Raw genomic sequence first — 25,635 nt, 5'->3', positions numbered from 1 at the left:
TGTATATAATTTGTCCGGATTGGCAGAGCAATATGTGTATAGTTTCCCTGACGATGGGTATGGAAATGACTTCATGAGGTTCTGGGTTAATGTATTAAATACAGGAGAAATACTGAGTATTAGGAACAAAAGGGCCTCAGAGACACCAATGTGCCAGTTTTGTAAGAACTGTGGGAAAGTAGAACATTTAAAACACCTTTAAGTCGAATGCCTCAAGCTCCTGGAACTCAGAATCACTTCCTGGCAAATTCGTTCCAAATCTAGAAAGAGTTGGCATTGAAAAGCTATGGATGCCTATGTTGAACAGAAGCCCGATCCCTATGATATTGTCAGTGGTGAGATATCTAAAGTACTGTAAACTGTGTTGATGCAGGGTTTCACAAGTAGATTGTGGTCAAGAACAAAGATTATAGATACTAATGCTGCATTTGGTTTATGTTATGACATTTCTTGTTGACTTCTTGGCAACATATTTGAGAAGTATAGCTTTTTTCTTTTAAAAATATGCAGTTTCTTTTTTCTCCTTTTGACTCTTTTTTTAATGTTAGAAAATGTGTTTAAATGCTTTATTTGATATGTTTATTTAAACATTTTTTTTTAAATGTTTAGTGTTAATGTAAAGTTTATGAGGTTGTTAGATTTAAGATTCTAAAGGATTGAATGGGTTTTGATTAACCTTTCTTTTAAACCAAATACAAATAAAAAAAATGTATATAAGGTATTTTCAGTTAATGATATCCCCAGTCCATGTCCCTTTGGCATGCCCCACCCAATCAGCAGGATGACAGCCTGCTCACTTATCGGTAAGCCATCGAACCCAGCAATGGGATTGCATCGCCAGGTGTTACTTTGTCTACATACCATGTTTCAAATAGAAGACCCTGTCCTTATCTTCAATAAATACAAATCGTTGACAATAAACTCTTCAGATGCCTGCAATGGTAGTAAACAGTGCAGTCTACAATTGCACAGAAAAGGCACAAAGCATGTATTCATTATACTTACATACATTTATTGTTTTTTGCACAAAACTGCAGCTCCAAATGCTCCCTAGCCCCGAGCTTTCCAAAAGTTTCAAATAAAACCTGAGTTCATAGTTCAAGTTACAATTGGCAACACAATGAAATATACACAAGAATCCGCTTTGATGCCCGAGGCATGCACAGTTTGTAAGCAGGCGGTCCGGCGACATGGTTTACAAACAAACACGAAATACACTGTACAATTTGTGAACTTTTACAGTAGCTTCCAAAGATCTGAAAAACTTTTGACTTTGAGCCCACGTGGCATACTGGCACACAAGTTACAAACATAAAAAGTGACAGCTGCATCTGACAACTCCAGCTCCACAATCTTCACACTGAACAGTGCGTCAGGACAGCATTGCGACGCTTTGGACATTCCTGGCTATTTCTGATCAAATGACTGAGAACTATTTGAAGTAAACGCTACAACTCTGCCTACTTGAGAACATCACAAGCGAACACAGAATTGGCAATAAACAGACACCCACCTGGGCTAGTGCTGTGAACACGGAACGATAAACATTGCTGCATACAGAAATTCAGACAACTTAGAAAACAATCTTTGGTTTTGACTCACTACAGTTAAAGCCGGTGAAATTTTGTTTCCCACAAATAAAAAGTTGGATACAATTTTCCTTCAAACTGCAGCATAATTTTATTCAGGAAAAGCAGACAATCCCCCAGAGGGCGTTGGGCTTTCACACATTTTGTACATTAAGAGATCCTGGAAATTAGTGGGGCATTTCTGAGTAGAACTATATCCATCTCTACAGCCCACTCTCTGAAGCCAGTTTTGGGCTCAAATGTTCTCCCACAATGAACCAAAAATGTCAATGAAACCCAGGTCCAAAATTAGGTATTCATTTCCTATGAAACAATTTCTGGGAATGTTAAGAAGGTACCAAGATATTTGCTATTACATCGCGGAAAAGGGGCATCAGGGCAACTGTGACATCAGGCCAGGAGTTCCACTGAGAAAAGCAGCACATCCAGTTGTGAAAGGCGTCTTTCGATGGGGACAGGGACCTCCACGGTCTTTAGCGGCACCCTTTGTGTGTTCGGTATGGTCGGCAATTCACGCTTTATACTCTGAAATCCCATTCTACTCTATTAAAGCCACAAATGGGTCATCCATGGTATCAGGACTGCGTTTACAGTTTGAAATAAATGAAGACATCATTTATGGCTGTATGATCAAAATTAGCATCCGGCCCAGCTCTGACTTAAGCAACACAATAGTTGTATGCTACAAAAATGCCACTAGTTTCATCTGTAAATGTCCAGACGTATTGGAGATGCTACTTAGGGGACAGGTGCCTCACTGAGTTTAGTCACTCCTAACAGACACAGGGGTAACTAGGGTTTTTACAGCTTGGCTCATTCTTGTGACCAGCGGTAAACATGCAAAATCTGAAATATTCTGAGTTTTAGGTTATTTTCGGGTTTCTTACCAAGCTGAAAGATTTTTTTAAAAATCTATTTTACCATGGTCATTCATGTCAGTGTCTGCGCCCATGGGAGCCCGTGCAAGGCCTGCTCCCAGAAATACATATTTTTTGGCCTTCTTCTAATGAAGCAAACATTTATGGTGAGGGGTATGAACAGAATGTTGGCTTTGCTTTCATAATGAATTCAACGTACGGTTTAATTTAGGACAGAGAGATGAATTTCCTACATTGCCCTTCAATATAAACAACACTGGAACGTCTCACCCACCAAATGTTGATGTTCGTGGTACTCTCTCTGGTGAACAGATAGGAAAATAGTCCGGTACAATTTAGGACTCGCCTAAAAACATCACTTGTTTCTCAAATGAATCGCAACGAAAGAACAAACAAAATTCTTTAAACACTAAACATATTAAATAGCTTAAGGGTTGAACTCTTGTTTCGTAACACAACCTAGAAGGCCATACTCAACAGGTCTTTTCCACCATTACGAACCAGCTGAAAGCAACAGGATGTCTTTTTTTGTAAAACAGTTGCCGGGACATTTTCGATTCTGAAGGATGGTGGAAAAGGGAGACAGTCTGGACAATATTACAGCACAACTTTCAGTGAAAAGCAGTCCTTTCAGAAGAATAGCATAGCTTGCGGTGGATATTAATGATTCATGCTTGCTTTTTGAGTGTGAGTTATCCCAAGTTACCTCGGACATTTCACTTTTCCCTCTAGACAGTCAATTTTCTTTCCATACTTTTCCTAGCCTCCAGCTGTCGTCTTGTGGTGACCAAAGCAACCCTCGCCTCACCCTGGAGTTCGCTTCTGCTGTCATGCTTCGACAGTGGAAGTCCAAGCAGGAGTTTATGTAGATGTCCCAAAGGTCAAAGTCCAGACCATGGCAGAAGAAAGTAAAAATTATAGCAGATTGTTTTGCTTGTTGATTCCATAACATAATATACTTCCTGAAAGAATAATTGTGCATCTCTCTTAAAAAGTACATCATCGCACAAATGAGCTAACATTGTGTTCCTTCACTCTACAGGCCACTGCACTCTGCTTCACAGCTTTGTAGAAACTGGCCACGTCTTCATGCTCAGTCTAGGTCCTGGGGCAGACTGGTAAAAAAACAGGTGGATTCCCTTACCATGAAAAGGTCTGTTCCGCTCCTACGTCAGACCGAGGGCCTGTAAATCCAGGGTGCCAAGTGCTGGTGAACCCCCAGAGAAGCCAAAAAGCGAAACCAGGCCTTAGGGTCCGGCATGCGGATCAAAAGATTTTCTATTCGTCTTGGATTCTCTCCAAATATCTGTTTCTTGATAACCGTGGAGTGACCCTCCGACTGTTTCTATCAAGCAACGGCCTGAACCTTTGTTATAATTGGCACACCAATGCGGTGGTGGTTAGCAAACGCCTGTCACAGCCTCTGCCGTGTCAAATGCAAAGTAGGCTGGATTCATGTGCTGCAACTGTGGCATTCTTGCTTCCAGGGGCTTTTCAGACTTGGGGGACGTCACCTGGCTCTTCTTACGCAACATTTGTCCAATTCCCATCATGGGGAACCTGCCTCTGCTCCGCACACAGTTGGGGCTGCCCAAGTGGCTGCCATAATTGTTGTTTCCAGAGGGCGACGATGGGGAAATGGGAGAGACAGGGGAATTGGGGGAACCAGGGGAAAAGGGTGATGATGGTGATAGCGGAGAAAAGGGAGAGGAAGGGGACATAGGCGAGAAGGGAGAAAGGGGGGAAGTGGGAGTGAGGGACATGGGCTCCGGACTGGAAGGGTTGCTCCTTTCATCGTATGCGAAGGAAGCCTGGCTGAGGTGCACGGAGACCTTGACAGGAGTTGTACTCCCAGTGGGAAAGACTGGGGATAGAGCGCGTTCACTCGAGTGCTTGGGAGAGAAGCTCACCGGGGAGCTTAAAATCCTGTAGTGGTGGGTTGGGGAGACTTGATCGAGTTGGTCCTCCCTGTCAACCGATGTGAAGGAACGAACAACGTTGACGATTAAGTGATTGTCCTTCAGTCGGCAACCTGTGTTCACATTCTCCTGAAGATCAGAATCTTGGCTCCGGGTTATCTTGGGTGTCCTTGGAATAGGGTGCTGGATTTCGAGGTACTCCAGGGAACAGGAGGTGACGCAGCCGGTCTTGGTAGTCATGTTATCGTTGAATGGACTTAAGTAGCTATTCGTTGATTCTGCAAAAAAGAAAATACAGAAATTAGGGTAATTCAATACTGTAATAATGTAGAGCTGAAATAACAAATAGTACTTTGCAGTGGTTTTACCTGAAACAACATCAATGGCAACGACCGAGCCCACAAACGTGAACGTAGACGGCAAACAATTGCATATAAGTTATGAAATTGAATGGACAGCAAGTGCAGATGTAAGAAGGGCTGCATTAAAGACATTTTCTGAACTGCAACCAATCGCGCTGCAGGGGTATCACTGGGTGCTGGGTGTTCTGATATTTGAAATACATGGCAAGACCTCAGCAGGGCATGGCTCAGTAAGTGCCGCCCTGCTGATTGGCAAGCAGGGCATGGTTGCAGAGTCCTGCTTTTGGTTTTGTTTTTGGCTATCCGCTATTTATAAGTTTCCACTCTAATGTAACCCTACTTGTAGCTGCCAGTTTTCAGTTCCCTGTGATGGCTGATTGCGGAGGGCCTGCAGCAGAACCCCCTGTTTCTCACTTGCTAATCAGCTTGAGAAGTAGGCTTTCTAACATTCATTGGACGTGGTTAGGTTCTATTTGCACAGTCTTGTACCGTGCTAAAAGCAGTGGCAGTTTAACCTACATGAAAGCGAATGGATTGCATGTTGCTGTATGAAGCTTTACGCCACATTATTATTACTATTATGGTATTCATTGAGCATGGACCTAACTTCGAGAAGCAACAGAGTGCTTAACATAGGTATACAACAACACAGATGCATAACGGAGTGCTTTACAGAGGTATACACCAGTGCAGATGCATAACGGAGCGCTTTACAGAGGTATACACCAGTGCAGATGCATAATGGAGCGCTTTACAGAGGTATACACCAGTGCAGATGCATAACGGAGCGCTTAACAGAGGTATACACCAGTGCAGATGCATAACGGAGCCCTTTACGGAGGTATACACCAGTGCAGATGCATAACGGAGTACTTTACAGAGGTATACACCAGTGCAGATGCATAACAGAGCGCTTTACAGAGGTATACACCAGTGCAGATGCATAACGGAGCGCTTTACAGAGGTATACACCAGTGCAGATGCATAACGGAGCGCTTTACAGAAGTATACAACAGTGCAGATGCATAACGGCTTTACAGAGGTATACATACACCAGTGCAGATGCATAACGGAGCGCTTTACAGAGGTAACAAGAGAATAGATGTACTGCGGGGTTAGGAGACAGAGGGGCACAGAGGAGGGGTACAGCTGTTCCGGGTGGCGGGCAGGAGAGGAGCGGGCGGCATCGAGTGAGCCAGGTCATGTGAGGGTGACGGGATGACCTAGGTGTTGAGGAGGTGTTTTAGTATAGTGTTTCCTGCAGCAAGGTTTAGCTGTTTCAAGGTGCTGTAAATAAGAGCTGTAACCCACAGCCATCTCTGTTGGACCCATTCCATTGACCTGAGAAGGATAGATCACGGAGTGCGATCTACCGGGATTCAATCCTTTGAGGTATAGTTCAGACTCTCTGCTACAGGCAGCATGCCCCGTTGTCACTCTTCTCAGGTATATTTGTATCTGCTTGTCTCCCAACAATACTGGTGAGATGATATGTGTTCGAGTGGCTACTTCATTGGTCCCCCGTGTTCCATGCCCTGCTTGCCCAGTGGACTAAGCACGAGGCATGTCGCATCAGCTCCTTGCTCTCCCTTTACCTCATGTGCAAAACGTTGGGAGTGCTTAGAAACAAGATGATGCCAATTGTAAGCACTATATTATCATAGTTACATTTGCCATTGATGTCTTGTTGCATTATCTCCATGACTTTGTTTCTATATTAAACTCTGCTTTCTTAATCTTCTTACATCATGTCACTGTTATCCTCCCATGTCTCAAATCTCCCCAAAGTCTTCAATCAAATCACCAAACCACGAATCCTCATCAGCCTCCTAAAAAGAACCCACCTCAATCAATGATATCCCCCACAAAAAAACATCTCACTTCATCTTTGCAATGACGGCCTCCTTTTCAGTGAAGCGCCTGGTGACAGTTCAGTTTATGAAGTGCTTGCCACTTGCACTAGCCTCTTTCTATGTGCTTCCAGATTTAGCAGAACTGGAAACTGGTCCCCCAGCAGGCCAGGTAACAAGGGCTGGAACTCACCAAGCAAAGGACGCTCTGCTGCTGGCTCTCCTTGGTGGCTCAACCAAGCAACACCCATGTTTACAACCTCGGTCTGGCGGGAAAACGCTCTCAAGTGGTCACAGGGCAGCATAGAACATTCAACAAAATGCATACATTTTAAAAACCTAGCATTTCTCTTGACTGCAGCTTTCTCCCTCCCAGTATGGATGCCCAAACTCGCACTGGGGTCTTCTAACATCTCATTTAATAGGTAGAAATCCTTGGACCTTTTTTGCAAGTTGAACCACAAAAAACATTCTCCAGTTGAGGAAAGGCAAACCCAAGGCCGGGGAGGTAGGTACGCACCCCAGTGCACAGAAACAGTACAGAAATCCCTAACACTCATGTCCCCCTTGATGTGCAGACTAACTGGTAAATCCGATGTGTGGCACAGTCACACTCGATAGGGTGAAGGATTTTCTGGGCATGAAGTTGCTCATTTAAAGGGAGCTGTATATTCGCTCTGCACGGACCATCCCCTCTGCGTCTGAGATCATGTCGGCACTCCATGCCGTGGCCGGTGGTCGGGATGGTAAGTGTGGGAATCTAGAGCTTTCTGGTGCCTTCTTTCCACCACAAACGGGATACACGAGGAAGAAGCCACTGCCATGTGTGTGTATGCCGGCTGTTATTACTAGGCACTCCCATGGATTGTGCATGCAGGTGAGACTCCATGGGGAGTCCAGCCTCTTTGAGTGTGGGCATATTCGCTGTCGGTGCCCCTCACTGAGCGGGAAAGAAGCACTGCTTACTTCCCACTCTGTGCACAATGTAGCACAGGTTGGAAATAACAGCTAAAGACAAACTCGCTCCATGTTTTTTTCTGATCCGTGCCATAGTCAAGTGTAATCAAAGCAAGGCTGTAAGTGTTTCCCTGTACTAAACAGTGGTTCTGTGGAATTATGCAATGCCTACTTGCAAATATTCCGAAGGATGTCCTTCCCCAGGGCAAAATGCAAAATAGGGAGACTGTGCGTGGGCCTGAGGACATAAAATATTCAATAACCTCTTTATTAACCAGGAAACCCCTTCCTGGCACAAGTAGGGCCCAAAACCTACATCATTTGTCTTTTTTTATAATGCATTGAAAGTAACCGAAGTTTCCAGAATGTCACTGCAAGCAAAGGAAACAGGCTAGAGGAAGATGTGAAGTCTTATGTTTGGAAGGAAAAACACTGCATACAGTCCTTCAATATATATGCTTATAAAATTACAGAGCTATGTCAAGCCTGTTAACTGTAAGCGCAAGACTGACTAATGGCCGCTTCATTTACCGACACCAGAAAAGGGGCGCCAAGTATATGTCAAAAGGGGGAACACATCAGGCTGTGTTGACTGGGTCTGCATTTTTTATTTTGGGTTTTGGTGCTAAGAAAGTGAATGGGTCGGCAGAAACCATGTAACGTGCCCTTCGGTGCTCTCAGCAGAAGCCAGTACTCATTCCCCTTTCACTGAATTACCAGGGGGGTCACAGCGCGCAGAGCGAGTACATTTAAATACCTTTCTCGGCACTTCCGGCCTTGGGCACTTTGCGCTCCTTGCCTTGAGCTTTGGCGTTCTGGCTTTGTCCCAGCTGAACGGATTGCTGTTTGTGTGACGGGGAACTTTTCTCGGCTTTCTTCTGTTGCCGCTGGACATCCCCTCTCTTCTCCGAGTCTTTGGACTTCTTTTCCTATGGGGAAAATAAATGCACATTATAAACACTGGTGCAGGCCAGACGACTATACCAGGGCGGCAATGATACATGGGGTTGATATGCCATTGCCACAAGAGAGAAAAACAATGCCGTAGGGATAGCTCTGGGGAAATACGTTTGTCTTGACAGCAAAACAACGTGACAACGGAGGTTCGAATCTCAGTTTCGCGCTTAGAAACTGGTCTCTGATATTAATCGGTTATTAAAAAAAAACAAATGTGCGAAATAAGGGACATACTTTTGTTTAAAATGGCGGTTCTCAGTCTCCCACCACAGGGGACATCATGCAAGTAGGTCAATTAACCCGCCCCGCCGATTCCCCCACTGTCTGCCACAGCCCACAGCATCATCAGCAATACCTCACAGGAAAGTACTTTTGAAATGTTTCCAGGGACTAAACAGTTTGTTAACTAGCTGAAAAGACAATGAACCAGGTGTGTTATAGGGCATAGGGGGGGTACAAGAGGCAGTGTGGGAACGCAATGTACTCGGATGTGCTGTACAACCCGACAGGTCTCTTTGTGGCCAATTCAAAGCGTTTACCGGCCTTGAGCGTGGTAACACGGGGCTCGGGTTTATAAGTTACCATAATTGCCTGTCCAGCTAATGGGCCATTATTTCTGGGGTTGGAGGAGAGTGACCAAGAGAGTGCTGTGCGTCTGGTGGGGCCCAGTCGTATAGGGCGGGAGGGCAGTGGCGGAGCCAGGGAGTGGTGTTAGCCCTCGCCCCCGTGTCTTCGCCCTGGTGCCCAGCGTGCTCCCCATCCTCCCGCGGGCGCCCTATTATCCGCGTTCCTGGCACCACATGCTGCCTGCGCCACTGGAGTTGGGGGTGCGAAGGGTGGCACTGGTCCAAACTGCACTGGGGCAAAAGCTTGTACAAAAATAGCAGCGTTTAGACATTTGAATGCTGGTAGTCGAAGAAGGGAGGGGTAATGCAGGGTCTGAACTGCACTATGGATTGGCACATGTCTTGCATCAGCTCAGGTGGGAGAAGGGGTCTGTGCTGGGCTGTTGCAATGCCCAGGAAAAAGAAGACAACTTGTACCTCACTAGATTATTCTATCCAGCAAACTCGCAAACTATGGGAATTCTGAAATGAGTGTATGCGTTGGCATTACGCGCAATTGCGCATCATGTGCAACTGGCACAATGCGCACCTCTCTGCCCAATGCGCACCTCTCTGCACTCTGTAATGTGACTTGTGCGCCAGCAGAGGGCTAAAACCGCAGAGTTGTGTCCTGCCCTCTGCATTTGCATGATTAATGCACTTTCTCCACAGCTGAGAAAAACGGGGTGTCGTGTTGGGGCCTCCACTCATCACTGGCGGGGGCTGAAATCAGAAGAGCAAAATACGAAGAGCCCCCCCCAACGATTTCACAAACACGTAAAATACAGTTTCACCCCCTTGAGGGGCATGCAATAAATTAAGTGGCACTGAACTCAAACTGACCATGAGTGCAGCTTCACAGCCGATGTTGCACCACTCAGGAGTCAGGATTGACCCACTGTCTGGCATTCTCATACACTTATGTGCAAACTTGAGTTCACAGAAGTGCAACTCTGGCACATCCACCAACAAGAGATGTATCACAACCGGGTCACAGTATGCCAACATCCGTGCCCCCTTCCTGCACACAACTGTGCCAAAGTATACGAATACATTTATGGGCAGTGATACACTTGTGCAAATGGCATTCCTGAGAGTGAAACATTATGTGCATTAGCACCGAAGGCCATTAATAATTTAGCGCTACGAACCCGCAGGTATCTGAGCGCTGGTTATTATTACCCAAGGTGTGTGGTGCTCATTTATCGACCTCAGAAGGATATGTTTAGCCCTGCCGGAATTCGAACCTGTGTCAGCAGGCTCTGCACAGATAAAGTGAGCTCTACTCGCTGTGCTATTGGACCGGCATTATAGATGCAGCTTGAACATCCACAGTTGACTACTGAAATTGACTACTGAAATTGGCCCTCACTTTCACTTCACCAGAATACTGAGAAATGTCAGCATTTCCATCATAGAACAAAGTGGGTTAAAATGTGTCACGATAGGAGGGTAGGGGGATACAGGGTGAACATATTACCGTGGGGCAGGGGGCGGAGGGCTTGGGGGTTCAGTTGGAATATGTTGTTTACCAATTGATGGATGTACTGTCTTGTTGCCGATGTGTAGGAGATATGCAAACTGGTGTTAGTTATGCTGAACAGGTGGGTGTGGAAATGGCCCTAACAGAACTGTTAAGTCGCACGCAATTCTTATTAATTAAAAATAAAACTCGTTATAACAAAAAAAAAATGTGTCACAGCAGGGTTTGAAAATTGAGTGGAGCTGGGAACTATTTAGCTGCTGCTTGTAGCCTTGAAGAGACTGGTTAGCCTGACACGAACCAGAAGCTACATTTGGCTCCCCAGGCCAACCAATGCCGAACAAACACACCTATCTGAATTTAACTGTGCGTTTGGGACAATCTATAAATACACATTATCACACATCTATTTGACATTTAAAGCATAAGGGGCCATAAATAATGGACAACATGATACGTTTCCATCTTATGTGGAAGTTAGATTTGCCGAACATGATTTACTAGCTCCTCGTTCCTCAGTCGAAGATCCTGGTCACTGGTTAATGCTGGACACCCAGGAGCTGCTTTTAGCTCCTGTTTATCCAACCTTGATTTCCAGCCCTGCACAAGCAAATGAAGCCTGAACAAGTTTTGCGCCTACGCGTGATTTTTTGATCAACTTCGTTTAAAAATGTATATTATTCAAAGTACAGTCAATTTTGTTCTTACAAGATGTCCCTTCTCTTCCAGCAGAAGTGTTTTTATGGGTCAGTTTCCCCAGAGGGCACTCTCTATCCTAAGAACACATGCAGGGCTGGGCATGCATCTTCCCTGTGTGAGCCTCTGCTCTGAGAGCTCCCACCTACTCTTTAGAGTAGGTGTAAAGCAAGGAGACTCAAGGCAGTGTTACTGTATACAGAGGTGGGGGTGGATTACTAAGTCCCGTTACACCCCTTATCTTAACTACACCTTGCTGGGCCAGCGGAATGGGTGGAGTTAACCATGAAAGCTGGACACAGACATATACAGGCTAATTCATAGAATCCAGCGCACAAGTAGCGCACGCGGCTGGCGCACAGCGTGCGCCTGCGATAGTCTGCGCCAGGCACGTGCGCTAAAACAGATTTCCGCGCACAGCGTATTCATGGATTTCAAGCTCCCAAACCAGCCGTGGCGCAGAGAATCGCAGCGAGCCTGCAGCAGCGCCAGTAACGCCCCCAAGAACGCCCTCGCGCAAGGAAAAGCCATCAAAATCGCTAAATCATCGCTAAGGGCTGCGCTAACCCTGGACCACTTCACAGGGCAGGCAAACAAGGAAAGCAAAGCGGGCAATCTTCAAATCATGAGTACGCGGGAAGTACTACACGCGACTAGGCAGGGAACGTGAATTACAGGGGTACGCGGGAATCACCACACGCGAACAGCCAGGGTGCGTGTATTACAGGGGTACGCGTGAAGTAGAACACGCGATAGGCCAGGGAACGTGTATTACAGGGGTACGCGGGAATCACCACACGCGAACAGCCAGGGTGCGTGTATTACAGGGGTACGCGTGAAGTAGAACACGCGATAGGCCAGGGAACGTGTATTACAGGGGTACGCGGGAATCACCACACGCGAACAGCCAGGGTACGTGTATTACAGGGGTACGCGTGAAGTAGAACACGCGATAGGCCAGGGAACGTGTATTACAGGGGTACGCGGGAATCATCACACGCGAACAGCCAGGGTGCGTGTATTACAGGGGTAGCGGGAAGTCCAACACGCGATTGGCCAGGGTACGTGTATTACAGGGGTACGCGTGAAGTAGAACACGGGATAGGCCAGGGAACGTGTATTACAGGGGTACGCGGGAATTATCACACGCGAACAGCCAGGGTGCGTGTATCACAGGGGTAGCGGGAAGTCCAACACGCGATTGGCCAGGGTACGTGTATGACAGGGGTACGCGTGAAGTAGAACACGCGATAGGCCAGGGAACGTGTATGACAGGGGTACGCGGGAATTATCACACGCGAACAGCCAGGGTGCGTGTATTACAGGGGTAGCGGGAAGTTCAACACGCGATTGGCCAGGGAACGTGTATTACAGGGGGACGCGTGAAGTAGAACACGCAATAGGCCAGGGAACGTGTATCACAGGGGTACGCGGGAATCATCACACGCGAATAGGCTGGGTGGGCCCTCACAGGTGTACCCTGTACACCCTCCACGGCCCCTGCAGGCAGCCCACAAAACAGTGGACTACCCTGCACACCTGATCATGTCCCCCTGCACCCCCATCCACCAGGGGCACCCTCCACCAGGCCCCCACCCATGTCTCCCACCACCCCCACCCCCCAGCAGTGCAGGGGCACCTGCCATCAGGCCCCCACCCATGTCTCCCACCACCCCCACCCCCCATCCACCAGGGGCACCCTCCACCAGGCCCCCACCCATGTCTCCCACCACCCCCACCCACCAGCACTGTGGGGCACGTGGCCAGCAGGCAGTCAGGCAGCAGCAGATGGCAGGTGGGAGCGTGCTCAGGGCTCTGGGGGACTTTAATTTGGCCTCCTGGCCAGGAGCGTGGACTTTCGTGTTTGAACGCGTGGACAGCCTGATAGGGAGTGATTTTGCACGTGAAAACCCCACACTCAGCGAATCGCGTTAAAAGCCGTCCCCAGCATATGTGCGTCAATAGTTACCTGCACGTGCAGTGTCAAAGCGTGTGATTGGTGAAAAAGGATCTACACGCAGGAGTGACAAAGCGTGTGATTGGTGAAAAGTGAGCTACACGCAGGAGTGTCAAAGCGTGTGATTGGTGAAAACGGATCCACACGCAGGAGTGACAAAGCGTGTGATTGGTGAAAAGTGAGCTACACGCAGGAGTGTCAAAGCGTGTGATTGGTGAAAAAGGATCCACACGCAGAAGTGACAAAGCGTGTGATTGGTGAACATGGGCCAAGCACGTACACGCCGTAAGTGACGCTGTACGTGTGGGCCTGTATAAAAGGTAGTGTTGAACACCATTTCCTTGTACGTGCTTTTCGTGGAGAGCGAGTGGGTGAATTCTGTACTTCTTGTCGTTTCACACGCGATTGACTTCACAGCGTTTCCAGTTCGTACTCCCTGTTACCTCTGACAGCTTTTTCTCTTTTTCCTCTAGTACTGGTTTACCTGGCCCTGTTCCCTCAAACAGTGTCCCCTTCTACTGTTGTCCTGTCTCCTCAGACAGCGTACACATCTTCTTTTGGCGGGGGTGTTGCCAACCAAACGCGCTCATTTTTCACGCTCTTTTACCTGGCAGACGGTGAGTCACGCACGTATCTAACTTCTGTGCTTGCCCCGTGTGTAGCCTACCCCTTCAGAGGTCATTCTAGGCTGCGTGTGACACGCATACGTTCATTGTGTTACTGGATGCCACAGCGTAGTGCAGGGTTTTCCATCAGCACACGTGGTCTAGGAGGGGTATTGTGCACGTTCCTTAACTTTTTTGGGGTGCCTGTGCGTTGCGTGACCCGTCATCTTTCCCCAGGGGTGTCATATAGCCTTGCCACTGCACTAGGGTACGAATACCATCTGGTACCCAACCCCTTTGACACCCAATTGCCCAGGACAATTGTGCACACCGACTCCCATACGCACAATACCATCAGTGCCATGGTTGGGAGGCGTGCAAGCCGTAAGGGTGGCAAAGGTGGCCGAGCCACACGTGGTGGCCGTGGAGGATCCACTAGGGGACGTGGTTGTGACTTGCAGGGTGCCCCTGTCCCCCCCAGTCTGGAGGACCAGTCAGGGACACCCATGCCCCCCCCCCCCAGTTGAGAGTCATGTGGCTGATACCAACCCTGATCAGCCCTTGTCGGACCAGGCCATTGTGGCACCAGACCTGTCCGAGGGTGATCCCATCGCTGACACCCAGGTCAGCAGGTCCACTGCACGTGCACCGGTGCACATTGGTGTCATCAGGGCACGCGCATCTATGCCAGATAGGTCATCTGCTGGCCCCCGTAGCCAGGGTGTGGCTCCATCCACCCCACCTCTCATACACCCTGCCAAGACTGTGTCGGTCCTAGTTCATGCACCTCAGATCAGGCCTGACCCCATCCCACTACCCCCAATGCCTGCACCTACTCCCATGCTGAGTGGGCAATCCCACACACCCAGTACTGAGTCCACCACGGCTCCTGCCCCTAGTGTCCACAGCGGCGTAGGACACTCTGGATCCCCACCCCCTTCCAAGCGCAAGAGGAAGAGTGCACGTCCGGCACAGGCTGATGCACCAGGCACGGCTGCACAGTCCGGCCCATCAAGGAAGCCAAGCTTCACAGACGCCGAACTGAATGCACTTGTTCAGTATGTGTCAGATCATGATAGGGAAATGGTCATCGTTGCAGGGTCCAAGACCACACATGCCAGACGCCAGGCACACTGGCAGACCATTGCTGACAGAATAAGTGCCCTTGGAGTAGTGAGGCGCACAGCTAGTGATTGCCAGAAGCGCTGGAATGACCTTAAGCGCAGGGCAAAGGATAAGCTGGCCTCAAGTCATGCCGCAACCTTGGTGACTGGAGGTGGGTCCCCAGCACAGGAAATAGAACTCACACCACACGAGTCCGTAGCTGGATCCTACGTCACCGAGGGACAACTCCAAGGTGTGGGAGACCTCCCTGATTACGAGGCATCATCCGGTGAGTGCACATGCATGTGTGTATTATCCATGTGCATGGTGTGTGTGTGAAGCATTCATGTTGGGTGCCTGTCAAGGGGGTGTGTGGCAGAGTTGATAGTGGCACCCATGTGCCCCATCCAGTATGTTCAGTGCAACACCATCTGCCCACAGCACTATCCCTACTGGCAACAGTGCACATATGGCCCGACACCATGGAAGTTGCCCTTGAATTGTCATTTTGTCACTACATTGTTGCTCATACTCCCCTGTCTATTCATCTGATGTCTTACATACCATTCCTATACTTTCCCCCAGCCATTCAAGTTTCATCTTCACATGCCTGACATGCAATGATACCACATGCTAATGCGTCCTCTGTATATAAATGCCAACCAACATGCTGTCATACTGTGGATGTTGCCTTGACATCCACCTCCTACCTGTGGGCTTTGGTACCGTCTGGTTTCGAGCCCCATTCCCTCACACTCCATGCTGCTCTTCATGGTCTATCTTCCATGACTTCTACAGTTCAGACCATCGTGCCCTACTCACGACACCTGCTTGCCAAAAGTCAAATGAGGGCACCCTGCCCTCCAATGCGACCCACCCTATTGCTGACCAGTGCATCTGAGCCTACTCAAAGCTAACTCTCACTGACATCTGCTCATACATGCCTTTGCCTGTCCCATAGACCCTTCACATGGTCCCTGTCCTCTCTCCTTGCTCCTCTTCCACCATCAATGGTGGGACCCGTTGGGGTGTACTCCTGGCCTCCTTCCAATCCTCAGAGGCCACTATTGATGTGCATGGTAATGGGAGCGTCCCAGTCCAAGGCCCTTAGGCCAACCTCAATCTCCTTGAGAAATGCTACCCACATCTCATCAACTTCCTTACCTCTCCTTCTGTCCCCCCTCCTCTCTCCTCATCAATCCTGCACTGCCTCCCTGCACCCTCCCATGAACCTTCTCCGCCTCCCACTCCAACTCCTACACATGCTGCACCCCTGATCTCTAGCACTCCCCGTAAGTCCTACAAGGCTGTCAACCTCCTCCACAATTACACTCCTTTCACTGCGGCTGCATCAGGCATTCCTCCGATATCTGTCACTTACATGAGGTTATGCACCTTGACATCCTTGGTCTCATGGAAACATGTCTGACGGCCAGCTCTGTCTGCATCCTTCACACACTCCTACCTGATGTTCAGGAGACCCTCTCCTTGGCCCGCCACTACTGTGCAGGGGGGGTGTGCCCTTGGCTTCCCTGAGGGTATTCCTGCCACTGTCACTCCTACTTAGACCTACTCCACTCTGGAATGGCTTGTGTGACATCTCTCTCCACCACACCTTGACATTCTCAAACAGTGCGTACTGTGTCTGGGAAAACTGGTCAAATGTACTACTTCCTTTCTGAGTGTCCTCACCTCTCCTCCTCACTCATGTCCCCAGACACAGAAATCCTCATCCTTGGTGCTGTACGCATCCACATGCATGCTTGTTGACGCCCCCACGTGACCTTTCTGTGACCTCAGCAACTCCCTCTCACCCTCTAGACTCCCGTCTGTCCCTACTCATTCTGCAGGGCACACTCTTGATGCTCTGATCTCATCTGACTTTCCCCTCTCCGTCCATCTCTGCACTCCTCTCTCCTGGAGTGATCACATTCTCCTCTCCTCCCAGCTCACCCTCACCACCCCACAGGCAAAGCCACCCTCACCACTGTCACACACCTTCTTGGTATTCCGACCCATGAAGTGTGTGTCAGTCGAGGCTCATGCTGCCAAAATCTCCCCCCCATCGAGCTCCCCTTTAGGCTCACTCCCATCCTGACAGGGCACACTCCATGCTCCACTCCATGTCAGGTACACTGGATGTCTTTGCCACGGTCATGACCACCTGTCTGAAGCCCCATGCCAATGCAGAGTCCTGGCATGACTCGGATCTTGTGAACCCAAACCACAGGTGCCGGGTGGCAGAGAGGGAATGTCCTGCATCATGGCCATCCTCTGGCAAACTGGCCTGCCACATGCTCCAAAGGCAATAGCGCCTCACCCTTTTCACCAAGATGAGATCCCCAATCCAAGGGCACATATCTGCGGCATGTGACAACTCTGCAGGACACATAGAAATCTGCAAGGACCTTGCCGAGCCAGATGCAGTGTGTACCTCCCCTGTCCCCTCCGAGCCCACAGCACTGCATGATTGACTCTGTACCCCTATAGGCCACCCCCCCAGCACTTGTCTGCGCCTAACACCATCTGCCCTTGACGTCAAGCCCTACTTACCTTGTACAGCACTTCCAGCCGCCACTTCCCCTTGCACTTCATTGTGCCACCCACCCCTGCACTTGCGTGACATGAATGACACCAGCACCAGTAGGATTGTTGACTGGCATCCCCTTCTGCCCCACCACCCCTCAGTGCTCCGCTGTACCTTCAAACATTTCTGGACCGGTGCTTCACGAATGCAATATGAATCCTTTACAGGTGATGGGGAGGTGGAATCACATTGTTTACTGCATTTTGTTGATGTAGACAAGGCACTGTGCATCGTGGCCTATTTGGACTAGCAGATCCATGTACAACATGTATACTTATTGAAGTGACGATGCAATGTCAGGACCAGAGTGGTTGAAATCCAAAAAACTCGCCCTCCTCTCCCTCTTCACTTGGTGGCTATGTCACATGCCATGTGTGTGATGGCATGTGCCTTTGACATGGCAATCACCGGCCAATGTGTGATGGCAGTGCTAGGCAGCATGGTGAGCAGGCGTTACTCTCCAATCTGTACATTGTATGCCCTGAGCCTCCCCTACAGACCCAGTGATGGTGAATGCATAGGAGGTCTCCCAGTCATGTGGGACATGTGTCGTAGAACTACTGCCTCTGTTGTTCATCAGCCCTTGTTGCATGCCATGGTGCTAATGCCTGTTTCCATTTTTCTCTTTCATGTCTTTGCAGGGGACGAAGCACTTGTTGATGCTGGGGATGTGGTGGTTGAGCCGTCCCAGGAGGGCAACCCGGGCCGACCTACCACAAGTGAGGGACGTGGTGTGTTTGTGGGTGAAAACCCACAAGTGCTGCAGGCCGTGCTGTCGAGGGGTGTCTCTGGGGGTTCCTCCCCCGAGCAGTATTCAGGTGTAGACTCGGAGGATGACACCTATGTGCAGTCGCAGGTGAGTGTTCTTGGGAGAGAATCTCCTCTGTCCGACCCACCTGCAGCCGGGCCATTGCCCTCAATGGGGATGTCAGTGTCGGCAGATCAGCCTCCGGTGGTTACGGATGCAGGGCCACACCACCCAATCTCTGATCCTGTTCCTGGGGCTGCAGATCAGAGAGGGAATGCAGTCCTGCAGCCTGAGGCCTTGCCGGCACAGCAAGGCGCAGTCCGCCTTGCCCCAGGCAGGTGTGGTGCCCGTCAACGTGGTGGCCGTATGCCACCTGGCAATACCGTTTGGGAGCAATCCATCTACGGTATGGCCACCCAACAGGCAGCATCATCCGAGATGATTGCACAGGCCATGGATAGGGTGGCCACTTCCATTGTCCCCCCAGAAAGGCTGATGGAGCGACTGGAGCAGGCTACAGAGTCCATCTGCCAGGCACACAGGGAGGATATGTTGGCGTCCAACATGGACAGGCGGGCGGCACTGGCGACTCTGCGGGAATCACTTTCCATGGAGTCCCAGCGCCACAGGGAAGGCCTGAGGGAAGAACTCCGTCACCTCAGGTCGACCCTGTTAGAGCTTGAGGCTTCATCCCATAGAAGGACAGAGGAGCAGCTGGAGCGTCTGACACGGACGCTCTCGGCCGAGATGCAGGCAACTCGTGCGGAGGTCAGGTCATCCCGGGAGTTACTGCATGGGGACCTCCGCATGATTATAACCCAGAACCAGAACTACCAGACCCGCCTGCTTGCAGCCATGGAGGAGCAAACTCGTGCTTTGCGTGGGCTGCCTCCCATTGTCACACCATCTTCTGAGGCAGCTCCCCCACCTCCAGAGTCAGCTGCAGGGTCTGGCCAGAGCCATAGCGACTCATCTCCCACAACAGAGTAGCCGTGTGGGCCACGAGCCTATGGGGTGTTTTCGTTTCCCATGATCCACACAGGTGGATTGTGGCGTGCATCCTGTCCTCGGACCTCATAGGTGGCCCCCCCCCCGCCGGCCCTTTCATGGCCATTTTTTCTCTATTTTATTTTTATTTTGCAAGAGTGTTGCCTTGTGTGGGTACCTGGGCATACACTGTATTGTGGCTGGGCACATGCAGGCTTGTCCTGAGTTTGGTTTCGATGCTTGGGTAGCAGACATCCACACCCCTCCTGCTTCCGTTTCCATGGGCTTGCAAAGGGTGTGCCCAAGTGACATCAAATTACACGGTGACATTGGACTCCTGTTGGCCAGTCCATAGTCAATACTGTGTAGACATTCATAGTGTTCATTGTTGTTGCACCTAACTATGCATGATGGTTTGATATGTGCCTCTACTTACATATGTTGCTCATGTTTTGCAGGTATTTCACACAGATCTTCACAAGGGCATACTCTCTGGAGTCAGACTACATGTCGGTAGATGTGCACTGACACTTTTGCATGGCGCCATCACTGTACATCTGGACGGTGAGGACATACCAGCAGAATCAGGTAATGAGACTACCATTGATTACATGCATTGTGTCTTGTTTGGGTGGGCTTCAGGGTGGGTTGGTGTGTAATTTGATTGAAATTACTCTTACACAGGTGTGTAGTAGTGGCTCCAGGTCCGTTAGCTGCTCAAGTGCGGCTATGTTCCATTTGGGGCACTGCTATTTGTGACACTGGTGTCATGTTGTGATGGCCAGTTTGTTTGCTGTCACATACCATGACATGGTGTCCTCAGTGGCGGGACTGTGAAGGGAATGGGTGACATGGCAATGTTGTCATGTAGTGAATCGCCTGTGGCAATGCATATTAGATTGATGGAGTTGTGTCTTTGCGTTGTGATGCATTGCTGGTGTATGTGTAGCTAGGGGTGCACACATATTGACACTTCCATGTTAACAATCTCAGGCTGATGTGTATCTGACAGTTTATTGTCAAGTAAATTTCAGACATTGTCAGGTAGTGTCATCATTGATTGTCAGATGGTATGTGCCAGAGCAGTGTGCACTAGCCAGCACTGTGATTCCTAGGTGAAGAAGTTGGCCACCAGTTGCGTACGGGCTGCCTCCCCCCGTGCCCTTTCCCCTCCCATGCGCAGCGGGCGTGCATGTGGTTGTGGATGTGGGGGCACCACCATGTCCACGGGCAGGCCCCGGCGTGTTGCAACGTTGTGCAGGACACATGCTGCCACTATGATCCTGCACACTATTCGGGGAGCATATAACAGCTGCCCGCCAGAACGGTCAAGGGAGCGAAAGCGTGACTTGAGCACTCCGAATGTGCGCTCCACTATGCCCCATGTTGCAATGTGGGCTGTGTTGTACCTTACCTGGGGTGGCGTGGTGGGGTTCCGGATTGGGGTCATCATGTGGGGGCTGATAGGGTAGGCACTGTCCCCTGTGGAGGTGGTGATGGGTATCATTAGTGGTGTTGTGTCATGACCCAGTATCTGACATGCATGCATGTGCAGTGGCATTCATGCTCACCAAGCAGCCATGTATCTCCATGCTGTCCAGCCTCTAGGTCCCGGCATAGGGTAGACATTCTGTAGATGAAGCTGTCGTGGGTGGACCCTGGATAGTTGGCATATACTGATGTGATTATTCCCTTGGCATTGCATACAACTTGCACGTTGATGGAATGCCAGTGCTTGCGGTTTCTATAGATGTGCTCTGTTGCCCTGGGTGGACGTAGAGCCACATGTGTGCAGTCAATTGCACCAAGCACTTTGGGGAATTGAGCCACACCATAGAATTCCTGGATGCACGTCCGCCTTTCTGCATGAGTCCTGGGGAGATATATGTGCCTGCGGACTGATGGCCGTGCAGTGATGATGTTCAAGACCTGGTGTAGGCAGCGTGACTGCGTGGCCTGTGACACCCCACCCACTATGGCACTTGTCCGCTGAAAGGATCCAGTGGCCAAGAAGTGCAGTACATTCAGGACCTTCTGCAGGGGGCTGAGTGCTTGGGAGCACAGGGTGGGTGATGTGAGGTCATCCTCCCACTCACTGACCAGGTCCAGTATGATGTGTGCTGGAAACCTGTACCTCCCATACACCTGGTCATCAGGCATCCCGAATAGGCTGGTTCTGGGTGTGAATATTCTGGCCCTGACTCTCCTCCTCCTCCTCCTTTGGTAGCCCACTGCCACTGCTGCTAGGAACGGTATGTTCATCCTGGCATCTGGCTTGTTTATTGAAAAGTGCGCAAATTAATGCCTTGCGCGTGTTGTAGGCGAGCGTGTGAGCCTCGCACCCCTGGAATCGAGTTCCCACTCCAATCGCGTGTGGAAATTCCCACGCAGCAGGCATACAGGTGCGCTGACGTACTTGCTTGTGTAAGTGGCCGCGCACCCCTGAAATACACGTACATAAGCCAATGGCGTGTACGCGCACTTTTGGCCAATTACACGCGATGAAATACACGAACATAGGCCAATGGCGTGTACGCGCACTTTTGGCCAATTACACGCGATGAAATACACGTACATAGGCCAATGGCGTGTACGCGCACTTTTGGCCAATTACACGCGATGAAATACACGTACATAGGCCAATGGCGTGTACGCGCACTTTTGCCCAATTACACGCGATGAAATACACGTACATAGGCCAATGGCGTGTACGCGCACTTTTGGCCAATTACACGCGATGACACTCTGACGTGCAGTATTTCCGCGTGTGCTCCGTCTTCACGTGCTGATTGGGGAACGCCCGTGCGGATCACGTCAGACGCGCTTACGCGATGAGGGAATCTGGTCCAATAGAATCGCGTATGCGTGCTGACGCACTTACGCGCTAAGGGCCTTTCCTCGGATTTCACGCTGACGTGCAGGAATTTCACGTGCCAAATCACTCCGTATCAAGCTGGCCACCCGAAAACACACGGAACACCACGCTCCTGCCCCGAAGGCCGAGTTACTGCCCCCCCAGTGCCCTGAGCAGCCTCCCACGTGCTATCTGCTGCTGCCTGCCTGCCTGCCTGCCTGCCTGCTGCCACCGTGCCCTGCCATTTGGTGCCTGCACATCAGCCATCTGCAGGGGTCCAGTTGCTGTGTCCACCCCTGCTGGAACTGAAGACTCCCAACTGGGATTACATCGCTCCACAGCCCAGCCCCAGGACCCAGTTGCCCACCCACACCTGCCTCTGGGGTTGCCATGTCGGGCACTTCTACATCTGGCACCAGTGGCAACCCCAGGCCAGAGGGGCAGAGGGGCACCAGCTTCACTGCCACCGAAGTTGGTGTCCTGGTGGAGCATGTCCTGGGGCAGTATGATGCCCTCTTTGGATCGTCCCGCGCCAGCAAGGAAGGACGGGAGAGGATCTGGGCCGACTGTGTGGTTGCCATCAACGCGGAGGGGGTGGCAACCCGCAACGTCTTGAAGATCAAGAAGCGCTGGGAGGACTTGAGGTCCAGGACCCTTGTGAAGGCCCGGCGCCTCGTGGAGGGGGGCCGGGGCCACATGAGTTCCATCCAGAAGAGGGTCCTGGAACGCGTACGCCCAGCGCTCCACGCCCAGATCCTTGAGAGGGAGACCCGTCTGGAGTTGAGCGGTAAGTGTCCAAGCATCACTGTGTGAGACAGTGCATGTTGCGGTGTGCTGGTTCTATGATACTTGCCTGTATGTGTGCCATGGGCCATGTATGCATGTATGTGTGCTGGGACATCATGGTAATGCATGTGCGACCAGTGATGTGTGACCCACATGGTTGTTGCATGTGTTGAAATGCGGCATGGGGAGCACTATGCAGATTTGGGACATGAGAGCATGCCAGTCTCTGTACCTGGACATGGATGGGGGTGAAGGATGGGTGCTGATGCCAGGTACATATATGGTAGTCATGTCTGTGTGCCTGACCTGCATGTCTGTGACTTGTGCATGCCATGGATGCATGACACATGTGTGTGACAATGCACAGATTCAGTGACGCACCCAACTTCCCCTTGTTTTGCCTGTGTTCGGTGTGATTGGGGCCAGATGGATGTGACTGAGGTGAAGTGTGTGCATGTGATATGCATGAGCCATGATGCATGTGAGTTACATATCATTGAATGTTTCAAGAGTCAATTGGACATGCATGGAAATGTGCATGGCATGCACCATGCCTGTTACTGTGTGTGTTTTGCCTGGACTGACCCATGTGTTGTGGAGGGACATGATGGAAGTGTACTTTGACAGGGGTGCTCATCTGCTATTGCTTCCTGTCTAGGGGACCATTGTACAGTAGCCTGATGCTTGTGTCCTTTGTCTCCCTCTACGCAGCGGCTAGTGAAGAAGAGGGCGGAGACGGCGCTGTGGAGCAAGGCGGCGGGGATGCCCCCACGGCTGCAGTGGAAGGGGTGGGTGAGCCCCCACAGGGGCCTGCTACGGCGGGAGACGGTGAGGAGCCATCCAGGTTGGTGGTTTGCACAGAGGAGGAGGAGGCCGACACTGGTGCACACATGGGGCCTGGTGGGAGCATCCCTGCTGGTGCAAGTGGTGCAGTCCAGGGCCAGGGGCAGGAGGCAGCACAGGTCACCGTGGAGGTGCCTGTGCATGTCGCTGTCCCTGACCCTGTGAGTGCACCACCATGCACCAGCAGGGATGCCCCGTCCCAGGCCCGTCCGCAGGTAGAGGGGATGTCCATGTCAACTGACTCCCCTCCACCTGCGGCCGTGGGAACCCCTGACCGCGTGGAGCAGGTCCTGATTGGGGTCGCGATGCGCACGGCTGTGATTCGTGATGCCGTGCGTGCTTCCCGGGAGGAGCACGCACGTCATCACGAAGTGCACCGTGCCGACGTGGCCCAATTGGGATCGGCCATGTTCGGGGGGTTCCTGCATGTGTTGGCCAATCTGACGGCCCTCTCCTCCTCTGTGCAGGCTATCCACCGGTCGTTCTCCTTGCCGTCTTCCGGCCCAGATGCCACCATGGCCCCCTGTGGACCTGCCCCGACCAATGCAGCCAGCTCGGTGGGGATCCCATCCCTGCCGCAGTTGGGAGTCGGAGGTCCAGCAGGGGTGGACGACACAGCAAGTGGACCCCAGCAGATGGAAGATGTGCCGGCATCATCGGGCAGGGCACGTGCACGACGGCGTCGGTGGTTACCATCAGCCTGGATGCCGTCGTGCTGGCAGAGGCAGTGGCGTCGGAGGCAGCAGCGGGCTCGACGTGGGAGGCATCATGGCTCAGGGCCATCAAGATCAGAGGCATCGGCCGGAGGGCAGGGCAACCCTGGCATGGCGGTGTGTTCCGTGTGGGAGGAGTTTGGCCAGCGGATAGGTGCGGAGCGGCAGCGGGCGGAAGAGGAGCGGCTCGCCATGGCCAGGGCGGAGATCTCCATGCATCAGGCATTGAGGCGGGCTGAGTGCCTCGAGGAGGCTCGCAGGGAATTTGGTGAGCACATGGGGTTGTCCCTGCGAGACCTCGGGGCCAGGACTGAGTCCCGCCTCCAGGACATTGACATGGAGTTCGAGGATGCCCTGGCCAGCATCACCAAGTGAGCCGCAGGACTAGCCCGCTGCCTTTGTATATAGTTTTTTAGTTAGTTAGTGCTAGGTTTCCTTTATTTCTTTTTATTATTTTGGACCGCTTGGACAATGGCCACTTTTTTGTACATATTTTTTAACTTAGTTAGTATTAGGTTTCATTAGTGGTGTTGGGCTCATGGACCCTTGAACATTCCTGTATATATTGTTATTTTTTGGGAAATACATTTTTTTAATTTCATATTGTTTACACCATGTCGTAATGGTTTTTCTTTGATTTCATGCTACATGTGTTTGCTTTGGACATAATCTATTGATTTTTCTATCCTTTGTTTTTTGGTTTCTCATTTTTGTTCCCGGACATGGACCTTTTATTTGCTTTGCCAGATAGTTGTATTAGTTTACTTATTTTTTTATTTAATACATTTTTATATTATCTTACACTTGTGTCATTTTTTCTTTGGTTTCTTACATGTCATGATATGGGTTTTGACATTCACTTGCACCCATTGTGTATGTGTGTGTGGCGGACATGTGTTCTTTTGCATACTTGCCTTTGGGGTTGTGTCATGTGATTGCATTCACTATGTGGGTGCATGCAATCCTTGCCTGGGTGTTTGTGCTGGGTATGCTGGCCATTACTGCCATTATTGTGTATCGTCAGGACCAGGGGCCAGGGGGACATGGGTGGGGGCCTGGTGGAGGGTGTCCCTGGTGGGTGGGGGGTGGGGGTGGTGGGAGACATGGGTTGGACATGGGTGGGGGCCTGCTGGCAGGTTCCCCACAGTGCTGGGG

General features: G+C 50.7%; 1 protein-coding gene across 1 annotated transcript in view; it reads right to left on the bottom strand.

The window, feature by feature from the left end:
- Positions 1 to 991: 991 nt before the first annotated feature.
- Positions 992 to 25,635, bottom strand: part of HUNK (hormonally up-regulated Neu-associated kinase) — a 131,082-nt gene continuing 106,438 nt past the window's right edge. Inside the window, exons 9-10 of the mRNA XM_069636347.1 lie at positions 8,313 to 8,484; positions 992 to 4,664 (exon numbers count right to left, since the gene is read on the bottom strand). Of these exons, the coding sequence (XP_069492448.1) occupies positions 3,868 to 4,664; positions 8,313 to 8,484 (969 nt within the window). The 3' untranslated portion in view covers positions 992 to 3,867. The remainder of the gene's footprint in view (positions 4,665 to 8,312; positions 8,485 to 25,635) is intronic.

The sequence above is a fragment of the Ambystoma mexicanum genome, chromosome 7p (assembly GCF_040938575.1).
Source record: "Ambystoma mexicanum isolate Mex_15411 chromosome 7p, UKY_AmexF1_1, whole genome shotgun sequence".
NCBI classification, from domain to species: Eukaryota; Metazoa; Chordata; class Amphibia; order Caudata; family Ambystomatidae; genus Ambystoma; species Ambystoma mexicanum.
Note: the sequence above shows the minus strand (reverse complement) of the source record. Positions and strands in the feature narration are given on the sequence as shown.